At 40.0% G+C, this 19,413-nt stretch overlaps 1 protein-coding gene across 1 annotated transcript in view; it reads right to left on the bottom strand.

Moving 5' to 3' along the window:
* Window positions 1-1,789: 1,789 nt before the first annotated feature.
* Window positions 1,790-19,413, bottom strand: part of ARHGAP10 (Rho GTPase activating protein 10) — a 138,323-nt gene continuing 120,699 nt past the window's right edge. The window contains exons 21-23 of the mRNA XM_084204241.1: window positions 11,272-11,403; window positions 10,242-10,333; window positions 1,790-2,713 (exon numbers count right to left, since the gene is read on the bottom strand). Coding sequence (XP_084060367.1) covers window positions 2,625-2,713; window positions 10,242-10,333; window positions 11,272-11,403 — 313 coding nt within the window. The 3' untranslated portion in view covers window positions 1,790-2,624. The remainder of the gene's footprint in view (window positions 2,714-10,241; window positions 10,334-11,271; window positions 11,404-19,413) is intronic.

The following is a 19,413-nucleotide window of genomic DNA, read 5'->3' as shown; positions in this document are numbered from 1 at the left end:
AGGGCATCGTTACAGCTCTGCTCAGCAGCGAGGATGAAGAATGAGCTGGGCCGTGGCTACTGGGCTGTGCAAGTCTGTACTTGGCATTGGTGCAACTGGGCTGATGTGGAAACCCATCTGGTGGGTAGCAGTTCCCACAACTGAATTCCTCAGAGGCAGTGTGGTTAGCCTGAAAGCCAGATCTGATCTGGCTCAGCTCACACCACTGCCTTCAGACAACGGCTGGGACGTGAGAAAGTCTGGATTCGTGTTACCTCTGCTCATTGTATCACTTCTCAGTAGAAAAGTTTTCTTCTTGTCTGGGTTCTGCATAGCTCCAGGAGTAACAGGAATCTCAAAACATCTCACCTAAAGGTAAAACAGGCTCACAGGACTGAATGGAAGAGACACTAAGACTATTATTCCTTCTCTTTATATCTGCCTTTTTAAACAACCTCAGTTATAGGGAAAAAAAGCCCCATCGCACAGAGCTAGAGCTGAGCAAGCTGAGCAGCACATTGAGAATTTTGGAGGACAGCAGCCAGAACAAGATCAAACATGCAATGCAGGTTTAAAACAACAACAAAACAAATGGAAGCAACTTCCAAAGCTTGAAAGCTCCAAGTTATCAGAGCTTCACCATCTGACAAGCCAGCATACCTAGCTGCCACACCTGCAAGGCTAACACCAAAGATTTATATTCTCCCTCTCCTTTCAACATTTTCTACCAAGTGGTAGCCATGAAAACTGAGTTTGGCACACAAACACCATTCTGCCTCCAGAAGGAATCTTTGGGGCCACAGATGAGTTGATAGAGCTGTGGGCCCAGGCAACAGGAGACCCAGCCAGAAGGGAGCTTTGCCACGTGAACAGATCTGAGCACAGAAACCTGCAGGCTGTTGCTGCAAGTACCAGTGCAGCTATTTCCTTAACACTGAATCAAGGAGCAAATCAGAAGTCATTTTCAGTGCTTGGGTCACTTAGCCAAGACAAGAACTGCCTAAAAGCTTTGGAGCAGGGAGTCACTGCTCCAATACCAGGAGAATTCTCCAAATGAAACTCCTCCAAGCAATGAGGGTCAGTGCTGGAGAGCTGTACTGGCTTGGCCCACCATTGCTCCATCTGGAAATGATTTGTGCATACTCCAGTGGTCTGTGCAGTCCAGGCAAAGGAACAAATTAATGGCATGGAGTTATATCCTCGGGGGAAGAAGCCATCCCAACCCCAAGGCAGCATTAACCATTAACTGGTTTACTAATCTCATTTGTTAGGAAAACTTGCAAGCTAAGTAGAGCTGCAGGAAATGACTCAAAATCCAGAGAGTCCAGTTTAACAAATAAGTGAGCCCTGTATTAGCATGTTATCCTGTCACACTTTCCTGCATCCTCTCTATTGTCTTTCTTGAAGGAGAGAAAAATAGAAAAATTAGTGATAAACTGCATATAATTTTTTTTAAGTTCTACAAATTTTGAGGCATCAATAAGACTTTGCAGTTGACAATTAGAGGGAAGGAAGACAGGCAAGGTGAACAAGCAGCTAAAACAGCCAACAGATAAAATGCTCGAATTCTCCAGTATGCAAAAGCATCATAGCCATAGATTCTCTTTTCCCTTTTGGCTTGAACTTCCAGAGTTGCCTATTTTGCATGAGGAAAGCTCCCCATCCCTTCTGGAGCCTGCTTGAGGCTGACTGCACAGAGCTGCCAATAATTATTTCATGCCACAACTTCCAGAACCAGAGCAAAATACTCTGCAACATAGGAATGACAAGTCAAATAACAAATAACATTTTATTTCATTTACAGTGATATTTTTGAGTAGCAAAGGAACCATGACATATAGGAGCCTGTAATAAAAGTTCATGTGTCTTATCTTTATAAAATAAATGAAATCACACACGCAACATAAACGAATGTGCTCTTTGAAGACATTTGAAAAATGTCATGTCTTGATAACTATTATTTTTACTTACTGATGTCTGTTCTGCACTGGCTATTCCACTCTGAAATATAATTTAATTGTCAGCATGATAGCTTTTTTTATCCATCAGTGTTTTCCAAACCTAAAATGATCATAGAATGGATTGGGTAGGGAGCGACCTTAAATACCATTTAGTTCCAATCCCCTGCCATGGGCAGGGACACCTTCCACTAGACCAGGTTGCTCAGAGCCCCATCCAGCCTGGCCTTGAACACTTCCAGGGATGGGGCGTCCACAGCTGCTCTGGGCAACCTGTGCCAGGGCCTCAGCACCCTCACATTCTGTGAAAAATGGTGGCTATCAAAGCATAATCTCCAGGACACTAAGTTGAGTCACAGATCAACCAAAAACTTGACTTCAAAAGCTATTTATCTTGCAAACAAACATACTACTACTGCTCTTTACAACTGAAAAACAAGCACCCTATTAAAAAATTAACCTATCCCTCCCTCCCTCTTTCTTGTTCCCCCCCCCATTCCAACCCTCAAAGAATCATTTTTTTTCTAATTCATATTTGGCAACACTTAATGTCTTTATACAGATTAAGATCTTCAATCCATAGTCCAGCTCTTCACTGATTAAAAGCAGTCACAAAAGTAGAGACAAGTGACTAGAACAAAAATCCATGGATACCATGTACACCTTCTTGGCGTTCAATGCACAAAGCTATAAAAACTGAACATAATTTTGTGGAATAAGTCCTCTCTTGCCATTTAACGTGCCTTCTAGCCATCCTGGCTCTCTGGAAAATTGCACTGCAAAAGAAAAGGAGAGAAAATTACTGCATCTTTTTATGTTTGAGTTAGTACTTTTCAGCTTTAGCTCCATGACACCAGGCAGAGCATCCATAAAAACTTCCCTTCATCTGCAATCACCAGTTTAAGAATCTGGCTATGAAAGATAAAGAGGATTATTAATTTGACTTAAATACTTTATAATATACTTCTGCAAAGCCTACATGGTGAAATAGCTTTTAGGTGCAGGAGACTTCATTAAGGAAATGGTTAATGGAGCTTAGGACAGATTTATAAAATAGAAAAATTTGTGCCTTAGGGGAAAAGTCAGAATTTATATCAAACAGTGGAAAACACTTTCAGTAGGTGGGGCAAAGCAAGAGCAAAAACCTGTCTTGAGCAGAAGTGATGAATGTGGAAGCTCAGAACCACAGAAGAACAGCATAGGACCTTACTTGGCATGAAAAGTAAGCACAGAAAGGGTTGTAGAAGAAATAGAAATGAGCCAAATGTCACTCCAAGTATCATCTCTTCAGAATAGAGCTGCTATTAGAAGTGACCAGTGGACAAAATCTGAATCATTCTTCTGATTAAATCCTCTCTCTGAAATTCAAACACATGGTGCAATTCACAAAACACAAAGCAAAGGCTTGCAAGCTCCTTGTGCCATCCTAAGTGTTTACCACTGTGAATCCCAAAGTTCAAGCAAGAGTATCCATGAATATAAAATAAGAAATATTTTAGCTTGGACTCTCAATGCCCCAGAAGTTACTCAGTGAGCCAGAGAATTAATGAAATCTGACTTCCTGAATATATATGTTGACCACATTTGACAGGAAGTTAAAAAAGAAGCATAAGCCTCCTTTCTTTGGAAAACGGACTAAAAAGGCCTCAAATTCCCCTCTGAGGTGTCTTTTAAGGATACAATGCAGATACCTATTTACCTATGGAACTGCAAAATCCCACACTTTTTAGCAACCTACGGCACTCTCTCCCATCCTAATTTATCCTCACAGTGCTTCTGAGACAGACAGTATTTAGGAAAGACATCAGACAAATGCTGAAACGTGCTGCCAGCCATGTCAGTGCTTTATTTAAAACACATTAACACATTGGGAAATGTGATATTTGTAGCCTTCTACATATCAGGGAAATAACAGTTGAGAGAGAGCAACATGTTAAGTCTCACTTCCAGAAGCATTGTAAGGCTCTTAATTTGAGGACTTAAAACCATACTTTCCCTGTTTTTTTTCCTTGTGTCCTATTATTGTTAGACAGCTGTGCTCAGAAACCACACTTTAAACCACAGCTATAACTCCAAAGAACCCAGAAAACAAAACTGCTTTCAAATGGTACTGATAGTTTAGATTCAGCATGAAATGCTGGGCTTATCTTTGTAATAAACGTGTTCAACAAAAAGATTCCAAAGGAAAAACGTGCACAGACAATTACCTTTTAGGATCTGTGCTCACACAGTAACTTACATTACTATTAGTAATTAGCAGGCCCTCCTCTGCCTTTGTCCTTTCTGTTCCACAATTACAGAGTACACATGCATTTGAAACTGCACGGCTGACACCACCACAAACCTCCCTCCAGAAGCTGTAATTCTGCATTTCCAGCAAATGCACCAGCAGCCAGCCAAACCCCTCCCTGAGGTCTCCCATACCTATGGAGCACATCTGTATTACAGGAAACAAACTCTCCAAAAAAGGACAGATTAGGGAGGAAAGCAACTAGAAAACCTAGAAGTAGGAAATTTCTACCTGTCCTCTGGTGCTTAACCTTAATTTCCATTAGAAAGAGGGTAGATACCACTGGCATGTGAGTGTCTATAAATCCAAGACCTGTTCAAGCTGAGGGGAGCCCTCATCTGAGGGGATCACACTGAAATTAAACTTTACCTAAAATTTACCTAAAATTTACGCACAGGAGGAAATGCTCAAACTACGCCGAATCACATCACTCAACACAACAGCAAACTTCCAAAGAAATCTTTTCCAAGCAAGTTTGATAAGATAATGGTGAACTCTGCACCCTACAGCAGCTGGGTTCGAGTGGCAAACACCATCTTCACCCCAGCAGACGAGACCTAGCTGAGCTCTGGTACAACTGAGCTCTGGGCTTAGGAAATGAAATATTGCCCATGCACATTACACAGCTCAGGGCCTCACTTGTTGGCAGAAAGCTCTTTAAGACTGAAGAAAGAATCACTCAATTACACCTAAGGCCACCATTTCCAGAGATCTTTGTTTTGTTTTTTTTAAAAAAGAATTTTTTTTTAAATAATAAAAAGTAATAAAAAAAAAAGTAACACGGCAAAAAGTAATTCTTAATGTTCAGCAGCTGTGGCGACTGTCACAGCAGGGAAGGTTCCTGCCCCCACTCCAATCACCTTGTGCAAGAAGGGGTGAGATACTTGTGTACATCACTGACTGCTTCTGTAGGCAAAAGATACTAATGAAGGTGCCATCCAAAAGTAAAGCTGCTTTAAGCTCCAGTGATCCTATTTACTTTGCTAATCCATTTCTGAAGTGCAGTGTACAACAGCATGCATTCCTTCAAAATCAAAACCACTTGACCACACAAACCCCATTTCTCTCTCATGCACAGCTCTTCTTAAACCCAGCCTATTTCTGAAAAAAATATCCTGCTCAAGAGAAGACATCTGTAGTGTCCCCTTTCTGTCATTTCTTCTCAGTCAACAACAATTACAGTTCTTAGCACTTTCTCAGGCCTGCCTCATTTAAAAATACCTTGATGCAGAAACTACACACTTGGCCTTAAAACTACAACTCATTACTACAGCAGTCATCCCACAGGACTAAGCTCATGTTGGCACAGGACAGGAGGGGAAAACACTCGTACTGTAAAAGATACAGAGCAGAGAACTAAACAGTAAATATTTTCAGCAAGATTTAATGAGTGTATAGCAAGACTGTACAACAAAACCAAGCATAGAGCCACCACTAAAAGCCATTGCCTCTTAGAAAAGTGCAAACAGCAGCCAAGTTGAGAGCTCAGAGGGGGACAATGACTCCATCAGTACCTGCTGCAAGGCCTTTTCAGCACTCAGGGAGGCAAGGTGCAGGGGAAGAAGATGTCTGAGCATCAGAACGACAGCAAGTGCTATGGAACAATCACCCCAGCTCAAATGGGCCAACAAAATCGACAAACTTGGAACTTGCAGTGAGATCTGATTGTTTCTAATCAAGAAACACCATTAGGTCAACTTGGCATTTGCAGCATTGCCTCTTACTTTTCTGTATTCTTCAAAGGAAATAGCTTTGATATTGCCAATGTTATTATTTATTTGCAAATACAAAAAATTTGCTAGCAGCTCTTCCCAGAGACCCAATGCCATAAGCAGACTTTGCTCTTCTCTGGCAGCTCAGATGTTTCACAGGTCTCAACCACAATGAGAGCAGGACTTACTTCCTCAGCAGTATTAGTTCACTGGCTGGGTGCCACTAACTTCAGCAAGACTGAATCAGACACTGATTCACATTGATTTCCACGTCTTTGTGGAAACTGGCTGTTTTGGGAGCAAATCTAACCTGCATGGTGCCTGGCAGAAGAGGGCCTCCCTTTCTCATGGACTGTCAATCAGAGTAAAAACCTCAAAAAGCAACATAAATGAGGATTACTGAGAGCAACAGAAACCTCACTGCTAAAACCACCACAGCACTAGAACCTACTTCCACAGAACTCAATGATGCTGGCCAATTTTTCATCAGGAAATTCAATTAAAGCAACCAAATGTGCTTGCAAGCCCTCTGTGTTTAGAAATCCCTTTGGGTTTTTGAAACAATCCCTGTGGGTTGAGTTGATTGCAGAAATATTTATCATGCTTAGGGTTAGCCTGGAATTTGAAATTTCAAAGCTTGCTGTTTCCCTTAATTATACTGTGAGAAGCAGAATTATCTTGTGGACAGAACACAGCACTAGGAGTCAGGGGGTCTTCTCCCCATGAAAGGTTCCAAGTGCTCTGAACTACACAGATGAAAGGTGCACCAGGAAGTAGCTCTAGCTCCATTTTTACCCCAGCAAAAGAACCATTTGCACATACAGTGCAATACAGTATTTTGGGAGCACTACTTCTCTTTGATGTAAATCCTGGATTGGTCAGGACCATGAACATAGTCCAGAACCACAGCATGAATCAGAGAGCAGAGAGTGCCTTGGAGTCAAAACCAGGAACATTAACTAAGGCTGGCACTTTGCTACAGTGGGAGAGAGAGGTGGGGGTGACAAGGGCTCTGTGAATGTGGCTTTTTGTGTTCCTTTTATACTTGGTGGGGATGATGGGTGCCCCACTTTTCCTTAGGAACAAAACACACTCAGTTCTCCTCATGTTTTCTAGTCCCTAAAATTGGATTTTAAAAATTGTAAAAAGCCTTGATAAGAGCTATCTTGACAAGTTTTCAGGAAGCCTTCCTGCTAGCAGTTCTGCCAAGGAATTTTTATTGTGTAAACACCATTTAACCTATCTGAAACACTTCTCCGGAGTGAAATTCCCATTTACTGACTTTTAAGCAGTCTCTTTCAAGAATCAGAAATTTAACAACACTTGGCTCCAAGACTGGCAAAATTCCAGTGCCAGGCAGTCTGATTATTCTTTCCCTGATTATTGGGAATATCTGCCTCAACAACAACAGACATGCACAGCCAGCATATGTCCCTCAATCTCAGATCCTGCTCTGCTTCTTCCCTTATGTGCCCTTATCCAGCTGCAAACTCTCCAAGCTTTGCTTCCAACCACTTGAATTATATTGTTATATGCTGTCAATAATATAGCCTGTAACAACTGGGAAATAAAAATATTGGCACAGCCTAAGGCGAATTGAATTGAAGACCTTAAAAAAAAATCTAGTGGATATTGTTCAGATTATGTTTTTCATTTTCCTACACAATTCAATTAAATAGAAAACTTTGCCTTTTCTTTTTAACTTACCAGATGGTGCCTTAGCATTTATATTCTATGGCACTTTAATGGAAAGACTGTGGGATTTGGGGAAGCACAATGTGCATGCAGTACTGAAAACACCTGAATGTGAAAATGCTAAGGTTCTATACAGATTCCTATCAGGTGATGCAAAGCTTAACTTAAAATATTAGCAAATCTAACCTTGGCAGACTGAGACAGATTTTTTTCCCCCCTGTTTAGAAACAGGAAATGGAGATGGGAGCAAAGGTTAAACTCACCTTCTTGCACCAATATTACATTTAGAAGCTATGACAGGTGCAAGACTGCTTCCCTAAATGCCATTATCCTGTTTGAGGCTGGAGCAGCCAGAAGGATTCATCCAGAATAATGACAGCTGAGGGAGAACTGCTGCAATCAACATCTATGGACCAAGAGAGACAAACCAAGAACAGGGAAGGAAACAGGAAAAAGGAAACAAATCAGAAAAGAGAGGAAAGAAAAAGGGGAAAAAAAGAAAAGAGACAGGATTAGAAAGTGAGAGAGGCCGGGTGGAGAAAGGAGAGACATATAAAACCTTCACTAATGGAAGCAGCACTTTTTAGTAGACATTAATTTAACAGTTACTTTAATGGTTGATACTAGCTGTATGTCAACTTGATTGATGCGTTGTCACTTTGATAGTTAAGGTTATTGGTAGAGCTGCAGAATTGATGTATTATTACTTTAATTCTTCATTTGGGGGCTTTATTAGGGCATATGGGAATTTAAATTGAGTAACTAAAGAACCTGAATTGATTCACTGCAATCTGATTTCAGCACAGACACGGGGGTGCCTGATACAGAAAGAAAAGACCCATGTCGAGGCATTTCAGAGGTTTCACATGGGGAGACAGGACTTGGCACGAGCCATCCATGACATAACATACTGGGAAAAGTTCTGAGATTACCACTACATACAGTTATTGCCTTATTATGTGCATGCTCTCCCCATTTTTTCTGCCAATCCACAGCCCACCTGAGGGTTAGAGCCCTGCAGGGCAAGGATAACACCTGTGAAATAACCAGGATGTAGCAGAACAAATTGAAACTAATGTGTTTAAGGAAATGTGAGCTTTGCCATTGGAAATCTGCGATTGGGTTTTGCAAATGCAAACCTTTTTCCCAGGCTTTGGACCTTATTTGTCTGATGACATGGAAAAAGTTACAGTTGAAATATTTCTCCACAACTGCCAGAGTCAAATTCCATAGAAGTTCTGGGGCAATCCAACTCTCCCAGTTGAAAAACACAACCAAGGCTGCAACGCACCAAATCATGGGGGTTTGTCACCACTTCCTGAGTTCTCATACAAGGAGAGAATCTTAACATTGCTCTCACACAAGAACATGATGCACAAAGAACCACTTCTCGAAAGACTTCCTTGCCCCAAGCTAACACAACCCTTGCTCTTCTACAGCAGAAATGCCTCTCCCAGACATCAAGTCTTTTCAACCATGCACTAAATTTTCTTTCCTGTACACAGTTTGATGTCTGCTGAAGAGCCCTATCAGTCATGTTTTAAAAAACTTAAATTAAAATAAGTGGTGTTAAGGACTTTAAAAAGAGCAATCACTCAGCTAATTCATCTTTAAAAGGTTTCCCACCTAACTTGATTCAGACATGATTTGCCTGCAAGGCAGCTCTAATAGGAAACATCAAGAATGATTTTGTAAAGTGGGTGCTAGCAGGGAAGAACCTAGTGGGGACCCCAGACCACTTTATGTTGAAAAAAAATAAAAAACAGAACTTAAGTCTGGACCAGGCTTGCTGTTTGTTTGTTTGGGAGGAGACAGAGGAGAGGAATATCCTATTATACCTGCCATTAAAAAAAAAAAAAATTGCTGAGCTTCCCATTCTGCATCTTCAGAATTTGTATTACAGTAGTCATTGGCATAAGGTTTAAAAACCAAAACCTTTCCTATCAGTTTGAAGTCCCTGTGCATTTGCTGAAGGGTATATCCATGGAAGCTCACTGAGAACAGACTTGAGCACAGGAATCACCTTCTGGATGCTCACATGTAATGCTATATTTGGATCCATAGAAATCATTAAACACAGGCCTTCATTCCACACCTCGGTGAATACTCCATTTTCTACCAGTACATGCACACACTAATGCAGACCTTGATCTAAATCAGTAAAAACACTCTTTTTCCTCCATTATTCACCTGATTTACCTGGCACTCTGTTTGCTTCAAAATCCTGAAACAGATTTTTTTTTTCTTTAAAGGAAAACCCCTGTGTTATTTTACAACAAGTGTTCACATTTTTAAAAATTCAGTTTCATAGGTGAAGGTGTTCTATTACTGAATAACCTTTTTTTTGGTACTACAACACATCTAAATGATGCTGAAAAATTATACCAGTTGGAAGAGTCTATTCACCCAAAAATCAAAAGCATTGCCTCACAGTACTAAGGATATGTTAAGTAGCTCCTTCATACCAGAAAATATCTCCATCACCAACTGTGTGCCATCAGCAGTGTTGGCAGAATAGCAGTCAGGCTTGTATTTTTATCCAAAGCCATTTTAGCAGTTTTGTCAATTTGTTTTTCATTGCTTTATATTTACTCAGGCAGTACTTACCATCTTCAAATATTGCTCCTATCTGAAATGACAATTCAGAGCTGTGTTCTGCTTCACACGGATAAACTGCTCTTGCTTTTCGGTGGGCAACACTGAAAAATGAAATTATGAATTATAGCAACTTTTTACTATTATGAAGACACTGTCTCAACCATTCTCTCTCCATTCACATTTGGAGATGACTAAAACTTTAAACACAATCTCACATGCATCATTACAGGGTTATAATTCATACACACAGCCAAAGCTGAAGCTTCACAGCTTACTGTTGGCATTTCTGAATATCATACTCCCAACTTTCTGCACACTATTTTTATGACAAACTCGACTTTCAACTACAGTTAATTTTTTTTCATGTGCTAGTCAGCAATGAACTCAATAGCAGGCAAAGTATAATATACTTCAAAAATTCAACCAGTAATAAGAAATAGGATTTTTTCAATCAAGTGTTGGGAAGAATTTGTGAAATACACCTACTACTTGAACTACTTAATTAGAAAGGCAAATATTTCTCAATTTGAAGGGAAAAGCTAAGATGGTGAAGACCTTCAAAGAAAAAACTCAAAATACTTCAAAACATGGAAAACAACATGGAAGGAAGCAGAAACATGATGGAAGGAAATCTGGACAAAAGAGTGAAAGAAAAGAATGAAACCACAGAGAAAGGAAGAAAGTCTAGGATGGGAATCTTAAATCTGGTAAAGGTGGAAGAATCTGCATTTTTAAAAGACTCTAAGAGAAACACTGCAGGAGACAGACACTATGAACTGTCCATCCATTGTTAATACTGCTCTCCTGTATTAATCAGCAGACCACTGGCTCAGGGTACTGTGTGCCTTCCACCAAGGAAGGTGTTCAAAGGAAAAGCAAGATGAAGTAGACAGGTATTTTATTCTGTTAAAATTGCTGCCAGGTTGCATTTCGTGGTTGGAGATAATCATTCACATGCCACAGGAGACTGTTTTTTTGGTAAAGATACAGAAAAAGGAGGCGAGTAAAGAGCCAGCAAAAGTTGAAGTGCACACCATACCTTTCCACTGCTCTGTCAGTGCCAGTGGCAGGGCTGGGGAAGAAGAAGGTGGGTAGTGCAGCATCTGTGGCAGCCGGGTTGGCAGATGGAATGTTCATCCATGAGACCATCGACGGGCGGCTTTGAGCAGGACTAAGAGGAAATACATTTGAGGCAGAATTAACAACATGGATAACATTTCTTATCCTGCCAAAATATTTGAATCTTGATAACTGGACAACCTGTGAGATTTTCAAATTCAAACCAAATCATATTGTCAAGCTGATTTTGCAGAAATGGCCACCGTATGATTCTGCACTCCTCCTAGGAATTCTTTTCCCTACATGCCCTACATCCTAAGCTAAGCAGAATTACCTGAGATGCATGACATAAGCAATAAAAGGGCAAAATTCCCTATTCCTTATCTAATAAAGACAGACAAAGTGAAATTGCATAGAGCAGGCTATTATTTGAGCTGCCACTCTGCCTTTACAAGTTTTGATGAATCTATTTAAAAATCTCCTCAGTACTGTACAACTGAGAAGATTTCTAAAGAGGCTGCAGCTATTCCAGCACTGGGATCACGATGCTGGCTCTGGATTGAGATCTTCATGGAACTGTGCAAACACTGCCTCAGTGGCTGCCCCCACCAATGCACTGCTCAAATATGTATGAAATTAATGGCTGAACACAAAGTTGCCACAAGAGGAGAAGAAAGAGCAGGAAAGAAAAATTTAAAATTTGTGTTAGTAAACACACAAAGTTATCCCCAAAATAAAGAACATTTCTAATTTTACACCTTAAAAGAACTGAAGTGTTCCAGCACTGGAAGGCTTTCCTTCATTGCATGGACAAAACAACAAATAGTCCAAAAAGTGGCTGTCAGCATGTCTTTGGAACAAAGAGCTGGACTTCAAGCAGTTTCGAGGCAGACACAGAATTAAAATCATTTGCACACAGCAATCGCTCTCTCAGAAGTAGAGACTTCCCAATACAGCATTTACGACTTTGTCTTACTCCAACATCAATCTCTTAGAGAGCATTGATCTGAAAAGCACCACCAAAATCTAAGAACTCAGTCAAGAAGGTTTTTGTGGGAGTCTAAATGCACACCTAATCAAGATGGAGTGAACACAAGCAAAAAGAATCAAGAATCAGACCAGTTATAATTGTAGATGAATAAAAGAAAGCAGGAAACCTAACTTAGATAGCTAATTTTTATCTTATTGTACACTGGGATATTTAATTTCCAGAAGAAATTATCAGAAAATCATGCACAGCATGATTTACAATCAAATTCAACTTTTACAAACTCATATATCATAGTCATTCTAGCAGTTACATAGTCAAGCAGGCATTTATTTTGATTATTTTTTTTCAATTTAGTACATTATAATGTGAATGTCAGGAATTACAAGACAATGGCTTTTCCTTTGGAAATGTATCAGATCGCACTTGAATAAAAACTGGAATTCACAGTTTATAAAACAGCATTCTATAGTTAATTCCACTAGTAAAACTGAAATTTAAATGTGCTGGAATCCTAACCAGAAGGGTTTATCAAACATGCTCTGCTTTTAAAAATTACCACATTTACCAAAAAAGGAAAGGAATCATATGTATTAAAGTGAATAATGAGCAGGACCATGCTGTCTAGAAACATATTTTATGCTTAACTTTGGGAAGAGGCTATCCAGTCATCTTTTCTGCCTGGGAATCTTCCACTGCACAATTTTTTACATCTTCCAATAATGACATACATTTAGGAACAGTGCGTATAGAATTTTAGGGTTTTCTTTTACTTCAACTTGTCTCCTTCCTCCCATTTTTACCTAATAATTGAAAATTTTTCCTCAAACAAAAGAAAAACCTTCAGCTAAAAGTGACTTCATTCATACAAATCAAAAAAATGAACACCAGCATTTGGATCATTTTCTCTAAATACTGAGACTAAAACAATTCTCAATGGTACTGTAAAGTTTGTAAAGTTTGCCAGAAAGTAAATAATTTCTTCATCATTCCTCAGTCATAATGTCTACATGCAAAATTAATTTTAACTCAGCAGGTGAACACAAGAAAAAAGTTTTTCAAAAAGTGAATTCAAAAGAAGTATCCTTCTTGCACAGACTAAACTCTTCTACTTAAAACAGTCCTGAGACTTAGAGAAAAAAATATTTTCCTTGCTATTTATTAAATTCAAATCAATCTCTTGGCAGGGGCTTGCAATGATATGATCTTTATGGTCCCTTCCAACCTAAGCCATTCCATGATTCTGTGATAAGGATTGGTGTTAGGCTCATTTCTGAAACCTGTGAAACTACTGAAAACAGAAAAATAACACAAGTATATTGCAAAAGGAGTACTAAAATGTCTCTAATTCAAAGTACTCATAATTCAAGAATATTCCACCAAGTGGCCTTTTGTAGTGCAACCTCAGATGTGCGGTTTGATTTTCAACAAGTGACTATTAAAACTTGCATTTGTTAAATATTTCATAGATAGATGCATCATGTTAATCTCTGCAATTTAGTCAATCAGCTCTAGAACAACACACACCACCTGCAGCTCACACAGAATTAATGACTTCAAAGCGATGCTCAGAACAGAGAGAGCACAAATGGAACCCTCTGACCCAGGGAAGCATTGGTCACTCATAAGAATACTTGGAATAAATACCAGATGGTTTCTTGCTGAGACTTGGAGAGGAAAGAAAGAGGGGGGAAAAAAAGAAAAAAAGAAAAAAGTAGAGAGGTGTGCATATAAAGGAACAGAAGATGAAATGAAATGTTCAGCTCCATGCTATGGCATGTTAATTTCTCAAGTTACAGAGACTCAACAAGAAGTGCAATCTATCACCAAGTAAGACTACACTGTCCTTTACCAGACAGGATTATATAGAAGCATGTTAAAATTGGCAGGTTTTCTACAAATTCTGAGCCACTCCAACAGTTGTAGTGGAAAAACACTCCAGAAGTGCAGGTATGTGGAGTGCTGGGCTGCTCCCTCCCCCCCTTTTTTGATGAATTCCCTTAATACTTTACAGCTGTAGGGAAAACACTGCAGCAGAATTTGCCTGTCACTTTAGGCTCCTGGTTATCCAGCAAGAGATCATGCTCTACCATCCAGCAGGAGACAAAAAAACCCAACACATTTTTCAACAGCAATAACTTCACCATGGTAAGAAGAAAGAAACAAAAAACCAAAAAAGTTGATAGCTTTAACTATTAAGCACATTCTAGAATTTGGTTGTGAGGGGTTTCTTTTAATTTATTTTACTTAGTTACCTCAGGGACCACTTAATTCTTGTTACTGAAACAGAAGGTTTTACTCAATAAGAAAAATCATCTCCAATGTTGCGGTGTGTAACCAACAAAAGGTTAGATTTTATTGTTTTTTCCTTGAAAAGGCTCTTGTCACAGCAAGGCTGCCTTGCTATAAAGATTTGCACACCTTGGTTATCAAGATGATGATATATTAGAAAGTATTGCACGTGTTATCACACAGCATCTCAACTTTAAGAAGGTATGTTGAAGAAATCCTTTCTCCTAAGGCTAAAATGAAGGCAATGCATTTCCTGTGGGTGGGAAAAAAAACCCAAAAAGGCTGACATAACCATCTCTCTTTGAGGAAAAACTGCTATTGTCTAGCATAGTGAACGATGGGAAAAGGGAGGAGGGGGGAATGGCTTTACTGAAAATAAGCTAGAGATTTTGTACTGATATTCAGAAAGAAATTTCTGAAAACAAGATTTTATTGGATGTTTATCTGGCTGGTTCCTAAGGTAACACAGATAAAGAGCAGCCTCTTATCTTGAGAGCAAGGAAGAGAGTCTGTGAAAAGAATCTACACTGCAACTCCTGAGAAAAAAAGGGTTGTTTCAGACAAGTTTGGCAGCGCCACGGCTGTCGTATCACAGTGTCTGGCTGACAAACTCAATGAAAGCGTTCTGAAAGGTTTCATTACAAGATGACAGTGTGTATCCAAGGGTGTTGGCTACTGCTGATTCCTTATGCAAGCCAATAGTGACCACCACCACATCTTCCTGCAAGGTAAAATCCCCTGTGCCCCAGGGAGTGGGGAGCAGAAAAACATGTGGCCAAAATTCTAGAAATTGTCATAGCTGCAGCAAAGCTGGAGACAAACAGAAGGCCAGAATTTCCCCATCTGTGTTCCCCCGGAAAGAAACTGCATCCTCAAAATTTCAAGTATGTGACATGCACGCAGCTTTCCTGAACCCTCATTTATACAGAGCACATCAGTCAGCACTGAAATAGAGGGGTTTTTAACTTGGATTGTGAAGTCTCAGTGAAGCAGCTAACACATTAGTGAAATGATCTTTCACGCCAGTCTGGTAAATCCAAAGCTAATGTCTACAGCAGCTGTCCCAAGTTAAAGCATTTTTAAATGATAATTCAGACAAAGCAAAAGTGAAATATGAAAATCTATAAGCTTATAGCTCACCACTGCTCCTTTCAGGAAAAAGAAAATGAGGGGGCTGTGCTACCCTAGAGGAATGCAAAGAAAAGAAAAGAAAAGAATAATAATTTTTAAAACCTTAAAAAGTAAACTTTAGCTCATCCCAGTGATTGCATCCACACCCCTCCCTGCCCTGAGCACACATACCATTTACCCTGTGCTCACACAGCAGCGCTGCTCTCAAGCTCCCTGGCAGCCAAGGAGGTGGCAAGGTCTGTTTTGTACGAGCCACATGACTAAGTTATATTATGCCTGTCTCAAAGAAGCTGCAAAATGAAGGCTCTTGCTCTGCTTGCATAACGAAAGGGTACAAAAAGAAGTGCCTGCTCCGCTAAACCCGCTCTCAAAGTGCTGAGTCACTGAAGAGGTGCAGCTGAAACAAAAACTAACTGCAGAATAAGCACAATGACCCAACAGCAGCTAGAGCACCTTCTTGCAATAAAACAGGATGGTGGCATTAGATATTATAAAAAGTTTTCAAGACAGTGAAACTGAAGTCACTCATCATTTGTGTAAAACTGCAAATTCACACGACTGCCAGAAAGTACAAAAAAGAAAGTATTGCCATTTGAAGGAGACCAGACATGCAGTCCGCTGATGTAGATATAACAAGGCTGATGGGAATTCACGCAGAAGTCAAATAAAATTAATAACTATCTCCAAGGCTTCTGTTATGTGCCCTATCTCTGCCCACCCTTGCCATCTGATGGCTCTTTTAACATCAGTTTGCTCACCAGCAATTTGAACAGCTTGAGATTTCATGAAGAGTGAGTAACATCTGCCCAGCCTGGTCGAAAAGACCCTGGATGCTGCCCAGCACAGATCTTGTCACCATTTTGCATATTTAAAACCCCAAAACTAGATCCACAGTGTAGCACTTAGATACCATTGAACTGGGTAACAGAATATTTTACTGTCAGGGGAACCAATTAAGAAAAATTCTTAAGAAATAATTAAAAAAAAAGGACTGAATTATTTCATCTTCAATTAGTCCCTTGCACATTCCTGAAAATCCGTTTATGTTGGTGCTTCCATTTCACCTCTGGGCTTTGAACACTTTGGTATTTGGACTGTCAGGACTGTACCCTGCATGCTCCTACAGAAGCATCCAAGGTGAGATCCAGTTTGGAAACTATGAATCTTACCATTCGTAGCCCAGAAATGTAATTGCTTTAACAAGCCCTGCACCCACCTACACTACTGAAAATATTTGAGGGACAGGACTGCTTTCCATCCCCTCGAACTGCAAAATCCCTAAGGCTTAGAGAGGGAAAGAAGAACAAGCAAGGTAAACAGATGCTCAGTATCATCTCGAGGAAGGCTATTTCATATCCTGCATCATAACTCCATCCAGAACAACCATCAAAAGTCACCATGTGCCAGCCCCCTGGAAAACCCAGACACCCTGCAGTCTCAGATCCCAAAAATGAGCTGAGAAACAAGGCATTAGTTTTCGTGATTTGAATGAAGAAGTGATCATGCAGCAAGTGCAGGATACTTTCAACAAAAAAAGGAAGACTGACCCAATTCTGAAAACCCAGCACTGTGAGGGGTAAGTCTGTAAGGTCTGTAGATAAGCCCTGGCACAGGGCATTGTACTGTAAGCACAAAGAAATCTCGTGACAACAAGGGGCCAGCTACAGCAACAAATCTTTCCTTATCAGAAAAAGGTCCTCAGAAAGATTAATTACAACACATAGCGAGTCCAGAGAATACCAAGTGTTCAGCTTTTTGGTTCATTCTGAGGTCAAGTGAAAAAAGACATAAGGCAGCCCACAGTATTTTAGGACATGACTTGTAATCTACCTTTTGACAAATCAGTCATTGCAATGAGGGAAACCTGCACTAATCCATCAGAGGTGAGCTGCCATTACAGCCAGAACTCTGGAAAGGCTGAATAGGACAGGATCATCAAGAAATGATTCTGTAAGTAAATTCTATAATCAAACCTCAACAGCTGCAAAAAAAAAAATTTCCCTCATCCCTTTTAAATTTAATTACATCACTCCACATCTGATACTGAAACTCTGGCAATACCACCTCCTTCACTATAAGAGGACTTTAAATTATACTTTGTCTTTACTTGCTTAAGTATATTTATTAGACACTGAAGTGTATACCCAGTTTAGCTATCACTGTTATCTTCTGCATGTGCAAAGCCATAGTGCAATAGGGTGAAATTCAAACTTTGTATCACCTTCAACTGCAGGTAAAAGGGAGGATTGACTGTAGCTCCACAGTTCAAATGCAGTCCAACAGCTACTAACTCCTTCTAATCCGTATCTCCAAGCCCAAGACCTTAACTATTATCAAAACAGTCTGGGGACTAGCTTAGAAAGGCTATCCAGCCTCTTAGTATCTGAAATCCTGAAATCTTCTTAGGAAACTACATATTTTAAACTATTAAAAATTTCACCACAGGAATAAAAATCTGAGTGATTAGGGTGCACTGTTTTTCAGTGCCAGTTAGGAAGGCACTGAAAGTAACGTGAGGGTCACATCCTCCAGCAAAAAGCTATCAATTGTCTTGAAGAAAAGATGTGGCAGATTTACTTACTTTTTGGCAAATGCAATAGAAAAACCAGAAACTGCGTAGGAGAGAATCTGTATGGACACTTAGAGAGGAAAAAAGGAAGAATGCAAATGCTGTTAATTAAACTGAGATTGCTGTTGCTGCTCTACCTTAAAGGGAAAAAATATCCATACTAATGGAGAGCAATCCTTTACCCAGCTCACAACTATAATTATGAATTTATGTTTGAGATCACCTTGTGCAAAGCATTCTTGGATAGAAGGTATTTTCAAACAGTACATGCTTATGACACTGTGCTCCATCAAGTAGAAGTGGTAATTCACCCATCCTAGGCTATTTGGAGTTTGAATCCTATGTCTACAAAAATTGCTGTGTAACTTGGTGATTGACAAGGGGGAAAAAAAAAAAAGCTATGTTCTACCATAGAGTGTATGTAAAAATAAAACGTATTTATTTTTAGTATTTGGCTCTAGATGGAAGTGTGAAGTTAAAAATAACTTCAGGAAAAAGGTTAAAGAAAGTTTAGGGTGCATGATAGTCTTAAAGCAGCAAACTCAGGTCTCCACTGAGAACCACCCCTGCCAAGCATCACCCAAGTCTCTACTCACCCCTACAGCAGCACGTGACAACACAGGACATATGTCTGATCCACACAGAGCTTTCAGAGAAAATCTAGCATCAGGCAGACACACACACTCACAGACATGAAAACCAACAGCTTAACGGGGCTTCAAAATGGCACATATGTGAAACATCACCTTCAAGTTCCACCGTATGCACAGCACATCTTTGAATACTGACGTGACAATTGAGCAGTCGGGCCTTTGTCAGATATTTCAAATCGCTGGCAAAGCCCTTGCCCTCTTGGCTTCTGCCACCACTCTGGACATGAAGCCCCTCTGAGAGGCCATCAGGATGTGAGGGTACATTTGCTTCCATTTGGTGCTCACCTCACCACGTTGGAAGCTATAGCTCTTGCTTTGGAAGGTGGGACAAGGAAATGCATCACAAAAATCTCTGCCAGGAAACATCATGGTGACAACAGCTATCATTCTGGGAAAAAAACAAGCTTCTTCTTCCTTGAAAACAAATACCGCAAAAAGTATTCTTGCTACCCATCACGTACTCTTGCTTAAAGCAAACTACTGGTGTAA

The sequence above is a fragment of the Fringilla coelebs genome (genome assembly GCF_963513975.1).
Source record: "Fringilla coelebs genome assembly, chromosome: 4".
NCBI classification, from domain to species: domain Eukaryota; kingdom Metazoa; phylum Chordata; class Aves; order Passeriformes; family Fringillidae; genus Fringilla; species Fringilla coelebs.
The sequence above is the reverse complement of the archived record's forward strand: the minus strand, read 5'-3'. Positions and strand labels throughout refer to the sequence as shown.